This window comes from Chiloscyllium plagiosum, chromosome 11 (genome assembly GCF_004010195.1).
Source record: "Chiloscyllium plagiosum isolate BGI_BamShark_2017 chromosome 11, ASM401019v2, whole genome shotgun sequence".
NCBI lineage: Eukaryota > Metazoa > Chordata > Chondrichthyes > Orectolobiformes > Hemiscylliidae > Chiloscyllium > Chiloscyllium plagiosum.
The window spans coordinates 17983802-17996198 of NC_057720.1; the positions used below are offsets into that span (position 1 = coordinate 17983802).

The following is a 12397-nucleotide window of genomic DNA, read 5'->3' on the forward strand; positions in this document are numbered from 1 at the left end:
ACCACCTTCCTCACCTGCAATCTTCTTCCTGACCTCTCCCCCCCCACCCCCACTGCGGCCTATCACCTTCACCTTAACCTCCTTCCACCTATCGCATTTCCAATGCCCCTCCCCCCAAGTCCCTCCTCCCTACCTTTTATCTTAGCCTGCTTGGCACACTTTCCTCATTCCTGAAGAAGGGCTCATGCCCGAAACGTCAATTCTCCTGCTCCTTGGATGCTGCCTGACCTGCTGCACTTTACCAGCAACAAATTTTCAGCTCTGATGAAAACTCCAGCATCTGCAGTCCTCACTTTCTCCTCGTAAATGGCTGAGACCTAGTCGCTGGCAATTGTAGCTTTCCAATAGTTACACCCGGCTATCCTGAAAATGACCCATGTATTCCAACTCTGGTTTCTGGCTGTTAAATAATCCTTCATCCATATTAATATATCATTGTAAATCTCATGAACCCTAATATTGTATAACCTCTTCTGTGGTATCAGACCAAATACATTTTGAAAATCCAAATGTACTAAAGCACATCCACTGGCGTTAGTTCTGCTCTGAGCTCTTAATAGATTTGTCGACGATGATTTTTTTTTGTTTTAACTTGCGTTAACTCTTCGTAATCATATTGCAGTTTTACAAGTTGCTGACATATTCTAGATTATATCCTAAAATAACGATTTTAAGGTTAATTTGTAAAATTGTGATATTGGAAAATAACTGGGAGAAATGCTCAACTATGCCATTATTCAAAATGCCTTTAACTGCAAGATCTAACTGAATCGCTACAGACGAATCTATTCGGTCCATTGTGTCTCTGCCAGTTCTTTGAAAGGGCTGTCCAATTAATTCCACACTGCCCCTCGCCTGTTTTTCCTATGTGCCCTGCAATTTCTTTTTCATTTCAGGTCTACACGCGATTCTCCATTGAAAGTTATGATCGAATCTCCTTCCACCTCCAGTTCATACCATTATGTTTACCATTGCAACTAAATACTGTTGCATTAGTACTCAGCCATGGGTTCTTGGTAAAATATATAAACTGATTTGGTTGCTTCGAATACACAGAACGTCCTTTTATTGGGGTGTTCCTTATAAATGACAGGGTTACAAGTCACGCGCTGGTTTAGCCTGCAGTTCCAGCCGGCGGGTACCCCCTTTACCTGGGAGTGCACGGCCTTGTGCTGTTCCAGACTGACCGCATGGCCGAATGTTTTGCCACAGCTGTCACAGGCGAAGGGGCGGGTGCCGCTGTGAGACCGCCGGACGTGGACTTCGAGACCGTGGGGAGTGGAGAACACCTGACACAGAGATAGGAACAGAGGGTTAGCAGCATCTTTCAAACAGAGATCCAGGCAAAACCAGCGTCTTTGAAATATAATAGTGATCAGGGCCCCCCTCCTCGCTGGGCATCGACTGAATAAAAATCAGTCCAAAAACACATTAATTTAGAAAATATTTGGAATAACTTACTGGAGGAAAGGGACAATATCCTTCATTAACAATAGCTGATAACTAGAAACATTTCACCTGGTGTGAAATTAAGAATTGACCAGTTGTGTTTGAGGATTTTAATATAAAATTGTGTAAATTTGAATTTTTTTTGGTGCAATTGAGGGACATCTACGCAGACTTGGTCCCACATGTGGGCTTCTTTCTGAAAAGCTGTTCAGAATTTTACCTGTAAATTAATCTTTCTGATGCAGGGGAGCTAATCAAAATCTGTTACAGCCACAGTGCTGGAGCATCATTATTTTACATAGCACGATACAGGAAGGGTTGTACGACTCTGGGTAAACGGGCTGATGATGTTAATGGGAGATTTGGTGCTTGTGAATCATCTTTTGCTACCAACGGTTGTTGATGAAGCTTTCATCAGAAATTGACCTGAGAAAGGTCATTGATCTGAACTATTTAACCCTCCAACCCCCACTACAGCCCACAAACACACATTCACCCTGCCTTGCTCAGTGTCTTTGACGGGTTTTGTATTTATTTCAGTATTTTCAGCGCACCCGGGTAATACTTTGGGGTCCATCAAAATGGTTTATAAAATTATGATTTAAAAGTGCCGGTGTTGGACTGGGGTGTACAAAGTTAAAAGTCCCACAACACCAGGTTATAGTCCAACAGGTTTATTTGGAAGCACTGGCTTTCGGAGCTCTGCTCTTTCATCAGGCGGTTGTGGAGTATAAAATCGTAGGACACAGAATTTATAGCAAAAGTTTACAGTGTGATGTAACTGAAATTATATAAGCTGGTGGGGTGAATTTGTACTTGCAGGGTTACATTTTATTTTGCTCAAAAACTTCATGAATCCGTGTAAGATTCTGTAAATCTTTAGATTAGAATCAATCTGAACCTTGGGGCACAGACAGCCTCACACAGGGCACCTCACACCTTCAATGCATTATTTGGGCCAACATGACACCTATTGTTAAAGTTCACTTGAGAATGTAACTTTAAGAAAGTTCTATTTACATATGAAAGAACTGAAATCAACATGCCCATTCTAAAAGAGGAGAGACTTAACAAACAATCTTTTTCTTTCTGAAAAGTTGTATTTTACAAAATATAATTTCAGTTATATCACACTGTAAACTGTTGCTATAAATTGTGTCCTACCATCTTATACTCCACAACCACCTGATGAAGGAACAACGCTCCGAAAGCTAGTGTCCCAAATAAACCTGTTGGACTATAACGTGGTGTTGTGGGACTTTTAACTTTACAAAATTAGAACTAAAGCGTTCAAAAGGCGGAATTAAATGGGCAAATAAATTGACATGTCGTTTACGACAGAACTAGGCGAATTCAGATGTGGATCATGTTATGCTCTCCACCGGGATAATGTTGGTTTTGCTGTTGGTAAAGACACCAAGGTTTTATTAACAGACTGGAGTTACTGATGTGAGATCGTTTATTGCTGAACAGGAATATAGCAAGCAAAGAGAAAAATGAGGGGATATCAAATAATATCAAGTTACTTGCCAAGGGAATGTGGGGATTTTTGTGGTACAGCGGTACTGTCCCTACCTCTGAACCAAGAGACCCGGGTTCAACTCCCACCTGCTTGAGGTGCGTAATAACATCTCTGACCAGGTTGATTCCAAGAATACCTCTCAGGGGATTGTGATGTGATGGAACATGTAGTATGTAATACTGGGTTCACTAATGTTCCCTGGCCTATGGGTTACCAACTCTGTGATGTCACCACCATGCTACTGTACAGTCTGTAATCTCCAATTGGAGTCTTCCTTCTGGTCCACTTGCATTTTAATTTTTCATCGCTATTTCTGGCCACAGCCAGCATCAACTAGTTACAATCTAGCCCTATATTAAATGTGTTCGCTGTGATTTTCATCAGAAAATTACTGAAACGTTAGCTCCGAGAACATAACAACTGCTGACAGCGCAGGGCATAGCAGGACCGTAACAAACCCTTCGGTCTAATTCGTCCATTGCCAGTATGTTCGGCATAATTGTGGAAGTTCTGCAATATGTCCATTTCCCACCCCACGCACAAGCTGACTGGAAGGTTAGAGAGGAGAACATGACGTCCAACTAATTTCAGAATGTAAGTCATCAATTGCATTTCAATTTAATACCTGAAATAGAGAGTAGAAAATCAGTCTGTAACAGACCTCCTACCCTGTGGGTCTACCACAGCACATGGTTTGCAGTAGTTCAAGAAAGCAGATCACCCACCACGTTTACAACAACAACTGAGGACGGGCAATAAATGCTGGCGCCCAGATCTCACAAGCGAATATTTTTTAAAAATGCTCAGCCAGCTACTCAGGTCAAGGACATTTAGGATTGGGTAATAAATGCTGAAAAATGTGTTGCTGGAAAAGCGCAGCAGGTCAAGCAGCATCCAAGGAGCAGGAAAATCAACGTTTCGGGTATAAGCCCTTCTTCAGGAATGGCTGAAGAATGGCTTCCTGAAGAAGGGCTTATGCCCGAAACGTCGATTCCCCTGCTCCTTGGATGCTGCTTGACCTGCTGCGTTTTTCCAGCAACACATTTTTCAGCTCTGATCTCCAGCACCTGCATCCTCACTATCTCCTAATAAATGCTGGCATGGACCAGACAAGGACAAATAACTGGATCTGATGGGATTTGGCAGTGAGACATATTCCCTGCTTGGGGCTGTAATCCTTACATCTGCCTCGACGTATCATGACGTTGGTGGTTTTCAGAGTTATTGACATCACATGATAAGAACCGCACATTAAACGCTTCTTGACGTGGACGGACCGAGAGAGACAGTGAGTGTCAAATGCTGCTTCACACTCAGTTCCACGTTATTGCTACGGGGAGGGAATGGAGACTAGACCACATCGTCCTCTGTGGCTGAGAGATATTTTTGCTCGGTAAACTACACAGAGGAACACATTAAAGGGCCCATTGAAGCTGGAGGGGCAGTGTGTTTCTGTTCCTGTCTCTTAGCAAGATTGAAACTTTATTGCTGGAACAGCACAGCAGGTCAGGCAGCGTCCAGGGAACAGGAGATTCGACGTTTCGGGCACATGCCCTTCTTCAGGAATCATTCGAATCTCCTGTTCCCTGGATGCTGCCTGACCTGCTGTGCTGTTCCAGCAATAAAGTTTCAACTTTGATCTCCAGCATCTGCAGACCTCACTTTCTCCTCTTAGCAAGATTGCAGATCTCCATGCTCCCAGTAATACCAGTGAAGGCGGAACTCTAACTGGGAGTACACAGGAGTAGGCCATTCAGCCCCTGGAGTCTGTTCCACCATTTAATGTAATCATGGCTAATCTGTGGACTAAGTCCCTATGCCTGCCTTTGGTCCTATCCCTTTTACCTTTACTTATCAAAAATACCTCTGACTGCAAATTCACAACGAATGCAGCATCACCTGCAGTTTGTGGAAGAGAGTTCCAAACTCCTACCACCCTCTCGTGTGCAGAAATGTTTCCGAACATCTCTCCCAGATAGGTAAAAACAATGACTGCAGATGCTGGAAATCAGATTCTGGATTAGTGGTGCTGGAAGAGCACTGCAGTTCAGGCAGCAGCCAAGGAACTTCGAAATCGACGTTTCGGGCAAAAGCCCTTTTGCCCGAAACGTCGATTTTGCCTGTCCTCGGATGCTGCCTGAATTGCTGTGCTCTTCCAGCACCACTGATCCAGAATCTCTCCCAGATAGGTGACCCATGGACGACGGGCAAAATAGACGGATGGAGAGCCCTTAGAGAAATGGGAGCGGACTTCAGTGTTACTGGGGGCTTGCGAAAGGAGCCAGTGGGCTGGGAAATTGATCATACCTTGCTGCACTTGATGCATTTGTAAGAGGCATTATTTAGGAGGAGCCGGTTGTACAGAAGCTCGGACTCGGCTTTAATTTCGGTTCTTTTCTCGTGAAAGCTGTGGCTGCGCTCGCTGTACAAACTGGGAGCAGTGCTACTGAGCTCGCCGTACAGGCCAGGGGAGGGGCCGAGCTCACTGTAGACACCAGGGCCGGAGTTCCGTTCACCGTAGAGCCCCACAGCGGAGTTTCGTTCCAGAGCCTGGGGGCGGAAGTTCTGCACCAGGTATTTCAAGTCAGAACCTGTGTAATTATTCCATCCGTACTGTTTGAAAGTCATTGTAAATGAGTGACTCTCCTCCATAGAGGGGGAAAGAGACTTTTCAGAGACTAAACGAAAATAAAAGCAAAGAAATTAAATAATTCCCGATGACAATTTAAATAATACTTTTAAACGGAATAATTACGATGCGCAAAAATGGGAACATGCGTTATCTTGCCGGAGATATTAAACCATTCAGAATTCTATTCATTATAACATCGAATTTTAACGTTTAACTTTACTGTTAGTCAACAATTGACGAAAAAGAAGGCTTCGTTAAGAGGCACACAACAGAAAGTGTCTGTCCACTAGCAGTTCAGTTTTGGGAAAGCAATCCCCGGCTGGTTAGCAACATGGTGAGCTGTTTTATAACCAACATTTCAATGGATTTGAGACAGCATTCTGTTAAAGAATTACAAACGGACCCGAAACAAATATCTTGTTTCTCTCTGCAGATGCCGCCAGACATGTTGAGTTGCTTTGAAAACAAAAACAGAAATTGCTGGAAAAGCTCGGCAGGTCTGGCAGCATCTGTGGAGAGAAATCAAAGCTAATGTTTCGGACCGAGTGTCCTTTCTTCCGAGTTTCTCTGTTTAGTTCAGATTTGCATCATCCGCAGTATATATCTATCAATTTGTTTAAAAAGAATAATAAAAATCCACCCTCAAATAAGTCCCGTGGCTGATGCCGGCTTAATTCCGATTTGGTTTCCAACTGCCTTGCACCGTTCCAGCTAACACAGTGATCTTTCCAGTTTCAGACCCGGAGAAGGGGCGGCCACGCAGGTATTTACCTGGAGATGCGGATGGAGAAGGGGGTCTCCAGAAGTTCTCATACTCGGGGGCTCTGCCGCAGTTATTGCTCTCGCAACTGGCCGGAGACTCGGGAACGTCAGCCGTGTAAACCAGCTGGTGTGTCGGCGATCTTTCCCCCTTGGAATCCACACAAGCTCCATCTGGGCAGTGGGTAGCATCTTCCGATATCCTGCTCTCTGGGATCACATTAGAGGGGGTGGAGAGGGGGGGGGGGGGGAGAGAGTAAGTGGAGCTGATTAAATAGAATTGGCGAGAGAAATCATTTTGCTGTCATCACATTTTCATTAGTCCGTCTCTAATACTAACGGAAACTGGAGAGATCCGCCAACAGTGTCATTTTATCCTGCTCCCGACAATAAACGACATCCAATTTGAAATTTACAGGTTACAGCTTCTGTTTTACATGTCTAAGTAATAACGAAAAATTAAACAATGAACATACGACAAGAGTCTCATCATATCATTTTAAAAATATCTGAAGTCCTCCCCAGTTAAAATTACAGATTCAAGATAATCTAATCTAATCTAAAAAGAAATAACAATTATTAAATCATCACCAAAACAAATCACAACTTTCGTTAACGAGCAGTGTTCGCCAAAACAGAACGAATCGCCCAGTGAAAATATGATACTGTAGTCTGGAGCAGACAAGCTGGGAATCTCTAACAGATATTAAAAGCCACATCGTGATAGATAACAACTAGGGCGGCTTGTCCCCGGCTTCATTGACAGGTCGGATACTCGAGCAAATTGTTAAAAAAATGTCATATTCAACCCCGCGTTTTACAATTCACTGGCGAATTTTACAATTCACTGGCGAATTGAGACAAATGACCCTTCGAAAAGGTTCGAGCGAACCGGAAAAGAGCGAATAGGGACAGCAGCCCAGCAATTGGGATGTGATCTTCCGGCTTCACCCTGTGTCCAGTTACCTGTGCAGATATCCGCCAGGATATTCTCCAGCTTGTTGCTGTAGACATCCTCGATGTCTCGGTGCTGGTGGTAACTGTGCGCTTTCTTGCTTTTCACCAGGAATGACCGTGGCATCTCGCAGCCTCAGGGAATGCGGCTGCTCTGGGGCTTTGGAGGAAAATCAGTCCCGGTAGCGATTCAATCTTCTCCTCTTCTGAGAGGAGCCTCCGATTTGAGCTCTGTGAGAGTGTACATTATCATTGGTTAGATATAGGCTGTTATAGACTGGGAGGGCTTGTGGGGTGGGTGGGGGGGGGGGGGGAGGTGGAAGGTGGGACCGGCTCGGCGCAGGCGCAGACAGCCTCGCCGTTTACCAGGTGTTGTCCTGCCAGGTGGCAACCCAAATCCCAGCAATCTGATTGGACAGGACTGTGCCACCCCACCCCCATACTTACTCACTTCAAATCTCTCTTTCACCCACTGGGAAATCAAACTGACAGCACCCGGCTTAAGTGACACTATTATTCCACTCGGTTACACAATACTCCATCAACACAATCATTCTGACTGGCTCTGCAATCGAGATCCTGCTAAAGCTGATGCAAAACGCCAGTCCCACAGCTTGCATTCAGCAGAGTTGTCTCAAACCTCCTCTGTTCTCTTGTGCAGACACTAATAATGGACGAATGATGTTAAATATTGCCAGATATCTCGGTGGCTATCTCATTCTGATCACCGAATAATCAAAACTTAAATAACTTGATGTGAACTGTTCACGAAGTGTTTGCTTCGCCTAATCTTGATTCAAATTTCAAAAGAGAAAATGCTGGAAAATCTCAGCAGGTCTGGCAGCATCTGTAAGGAGAAAAGAGCTGACGTTTCGAGTCTAACTAACTCTTTGTCAAAGCCAAAACAAAGGGAGAAATAGGGAGGTATTTTCTCTCCTTACAGATGCTGCCAAACCTGCTGAGGTTTTCCAGCATTTTCCCTTTTGGTTTCAGATTCCAGCATCTGCAGTAATTTGCTTTTGTCCTTTGATTCAAATTTCAATGGAGCCAATCTTTTTTTAATTAGATCTTCAGGCTATGTCACAGCAATAACAACAAAATGTTTTCTGAGTTGTTGGAAGTGCTTTAAGTTTCAGGCAACCTCCGGGCTCTCGCTGTATCCTATGGTATGGTGAGTTGGAGCTGTTGTGCAGAATGGAGGATCAAACAGACCGGCTCACCCTGGCCACATGGAAGAGGCGGAATGGGGGAACCGGGTCTCTGAAGCTTCGCTAGATCAGTGACATGGAGTTGGATGAAGTGGACTTTAATTGTGACTTTCATGGCCCAGGCTAACTTCCCCATCATTCATTACATTGGAACAAGTATCCAACTTTCGGGTTCGTTTTGCATCTTATTTCTCACTAACTTTTCAAATGAATAAAAAGATTTTCAAAACGACTTTCATTTGTATAGCACCCGTCGCGGCCTCAGGGCGCCTCAGAGTGCTTTACAGTCACTGGCCTATCTTCGAAATGTAGTCACTTGTTGTTAATGTAGGAAAGAGGCAGCCAGTTCCAATACAGCAAGCTGTCACAAACAACAGTGACCAATCTGTTGATGTTGATTCAGGGCTAAATATTGACCAGGAGACTGAGAGAACTTGCTTCATTAGACATTTGTGACACAAAATCAAATTCCAATGAACCAGAAACATGTACAATTTTAATTATTTTAGCATTATTAGCCCATGGTTATTGCGTTTTATAATAGGCGGACGTTCCACCAGCCCTATTAGTGAAATATCATCAAACACTTCTGTTTAATATCGGTCTCTGTTATATCCAGGCTCGAGATTCTGATAGTTTGAGCTGTCGATAAACGCCTTTGCATGTTTTTTTTGTCGTTTCACCTCAGAGCTTTATGTTGCAGTTCGTCGACCGATTGGATGGTGGGGGGGGAAAAAACTTTGCTATTTGAAACCCACGCCTGCAAGTTGTGCAAGATACTGAAAGTTGGTGCGGTTAATACGGATGAAAAAAACATTCATGAGACGAGGGAACTCCTGCAATCAGACGGTGGGGAATTGAGATTTATCTACACCTGTCTTTTGGAATACATAATAACCCAAGCTGGAGCGCCTGCCAAGTTTCCCAATGTGGAGTGAGAGAGAAAAAAAAATCAAAGCACATTTCATGAAGTTGTTGACATAGTTGCTACGCTTTACATCGGGCTGCGTTTGATCTGGCCGAGGGTGGCACGATATTGCTTTGTTAAGGTTCTCGCATGCTCACGACTGCAACTTTGATTTGATGTTCTCACTGTTATTCAGCGGTGTAAGTCTGTCTGACTGCAGCCGCTATTTCCCCCTGATCCCACTGCAGAAAAAGCTGGGACCACAGATCACCAGGGGCCAGCCCCAGCCAGAGTCTGTTTCCGCGTGCATGACTCTCTGTGAGCTAAACACAGAATCAAACACAGAGATTTGCTGGAGAAACTCAGCAGATCTGGCAACACCTGTGGAGGGCGAAACAGAATTCGCGTTTCGGGAAGAAGTCACACCAGACTCGAAACGATGTGTTTCTCTCTCCACCGACGCTGCCAGATCTGCTAAGTTCCTCAAGCAATTTCTCTGTTTCATGTTTCCAGCAAACGCATTTTAAAAACTGAAACCAAATATAGAGCTGTCAACTTTTTTTTTAAACAGTGTTCCCCATGAAGTGTCAAACTAAAACCTGGTTGAAGTCTAGGTATCATTCTGAGTATTGACGAGCATGGACCCAGGGCCAGTGAGAATGCCTGACTGCGGGAAACTGGCTTCTCGCTGGGCTGGAGGAATTTTTGACGATGAAGCCAAACAAGAGACATCGCACTGTGTCGAGCGTTCCCTTGTCTATAACAGTGTCCTGCCTCCAATTTATCGGCTACAGCAGGTGAAACATTTGAAACCAGCAGCTCCCTGAATCATTCCGCCCGTCTCCCGTTCCTGAACTAGTCAAGGTCACCCGCTTGTGAAGGCTTTTGTGTTAAAACACGGCCGATAAACGTGGGAGAAAGTACACGCGGGTCCATCTGTGTCTGGGCAGATCGATACAGAGAGCCCGGTCTCCCGCAGCTAACCCGCCCAGCACACACCGGGAGGTAGCGCCGGCTGGGAGACCGGCTCGTTCATGGGGGAGTTCGTTTTCACTCCACCGAATTATCTTCGCTGAATTCGAGCACCCTCTCTTGAACTCGTTTCATTTGCACTGATTGAAAATACCCAAGTTCTGATTTCCGAGGCTCTATAAACATCCAGGCTCAAGAGAGTAAACAGGAAGCAGAAAACTGGGGCGATTTGAAACAGCAGCAAGTCGAAGCTGACAAATCTCACACTGACAAGTCTTCACACCATGAAGAGACGGCTACCCTTGTCCCTAAAACACTCAGGGAGGGGGTAGGGGAGAGGGGACCAGTATAGACACGCCGGTGCGGAACATCAGATCTGCAGTAACCTGTGTGGGGTTTAGGAAGACCTTCCCCACTTCCACCCCCTCCCCCCGCCCCCAACCCCACCATCAGGAGATTTGGACTCAGACCAAACCCTTATAGAAATGTGAAGGAGCGTGTAGGCCGAGCTCAGAACCGCATTCACTCAAAATTTCCTCAAGTCTTGATTCAAGACAGAGCCTTGACACAACATCGTGGTTCCCACGATTGGAAATGTTGATGAAAACAGAACTATTTCTTACCGGCTCTCCCTGGCGGTGGGTCCTGGGGTGATACAGACGGAGTGTGTGTGTGAGAGAGGGAGAGAGACGCTGGGGAGGTGGAGGGGGGGTTGGGGGGGGGGGGGGGTGGAGGTGGCGGTGGCTGAGAGCTCAGTCCGGAGCCAGGCGCCTCTCTCAGTGCCGGAGACTCTGTAAAGTGTGGCCGAGCGCGGAACTCCTCAAGACCTGGGCGATGGGATCAGTCTTTGGCGTCTGCATCATCCCAGGCAATCCGAATAGTTCCTTGGAGGGTCGAAGCCATGTGAAGTGGGAACTGATCAGCTTTGTGTAACTCCCAACAGTTTTGCTCTGACAACCACAAAAAGCACTTCCTGTGTTTTAGAAATGCAATGGGTTGAGAGAGAGAGAGAGAGAGCGAGAAAACAGCAGATATTCCAGACTGAAGTTCATTCAAACATACTGCATTTCGGAGAATCCACATGGGTGGCTGACCATTTCCAACCAATTCCCACCTCCAAAGTTTTGGTGCGTGTGTGTGTGAGAGAGAGAGAGAGAGTATATATGTGAGAGTGTGTGTATAAGTGTATATAAGTGTGTTTAAGTGTTCAAAGTTTGTGAGAGCATTGTGTATTGTATTTAAGTGTGTATGAGTGTGTGTGTGTGTCGGGATGTATGAGTGTGAGTGTTTATGAGTGTGTGTGTTTGAGTGTATGAGTGTGTGTTTGAGTGTGTGCATGAGTGTGTGTTTGAGTGTGTGGGAGTGTGTGTATGAGTGTATCTATGTGGTGAGTGTGTGTGTGTATGAATGTGTGTGTGTGGGAGTGTGTTTGAATGTGTATGAGTGTGGGAATGTGTGTTTGAGTGTGTGTGTGTGTGTGTGTATGGGAGAGTGTATGATTGTGTGTGTATATATATATATGAGTGTGGGAGAGGCTGTCTTTGCCTGACCATGGAAGCTCTCTGTGCCGTTTAGTAAAAGACTCTGGGACCTGACTTATTCTTGGTTAATGAAAACTTCCGCACTGAGAAAATCAAGAGATTCGCGACACAGATTTATTTAAAATAGAAAGCCATCTCACAACAAGGGGACAACAAGGTCTAAATCTAAACCTGGCCACAGGGGACAAAGCAGGCGCTAGAGGGAGAACGCGGTTATCAGTCACTCTCTCCTCCTGGGGTGGGTGGGTGGGGGGTGTCACGCCAGGTGGTACAGAGTTGAGTGAGAAGAGTTTCTTTCAGACTTGGCAAGTTTATTTCTCTGCGTATTCCCTGTGCTCACCCTTGTGTCTGTCACCATTCCTGTCACAGGCTTCTCACAATGTGCTCTCGGGAAGGTGAGTCTCAAATGAGGTTAAACCGGTGAGTTTACCCTGAGCCTGTGCTCTCCAGCGC

At 45.3% G+C, this 12397-nt stretch overlaps 1 protein-coding gene across 2 annotated transcripts in view; it reads right to left on the minus strand.

Annotated features, from left to right (window-relative positions):
- Positions 1–11521, minus strand: part of gfi1aa (growth factor independent 1A transcription repressor a) — a 19824-nt gene extending 8303 nt beyond the window's left edge. The window contains exons 1-5 of one of the 2 annotated variants that reach the window (XM_043698807.1): positions 11027–11521; positions 7329–7547; positions 6375–6572; positions 5279–5649; positions 1152–1289 (exon numbers count right to left, since the gene is read on the minus strand). In XM_043698807.1, the coding sequence (XP_043554742.1) occupies positions 1152–1289; positions 5279–5649; positions 6375–6572; positions 7329–7443 (822 nt within the window). In that variant the 5' untranslated portion in view covers positions 7444–7547; positions 11027–11521. Of the gene's footprint in view, positions 1–1151; positions 1290–5278; positions 5650–6374; positions 6573–7328; positions 7548–7767; positions 7788–11026 lie in introns of those variants that run through there. The other variant, XM_043698808.1, reaches the window with a different exon arrangement.
- Between the last annotated feature and the right edge of the window lie 876 nt (positions 11522–12397).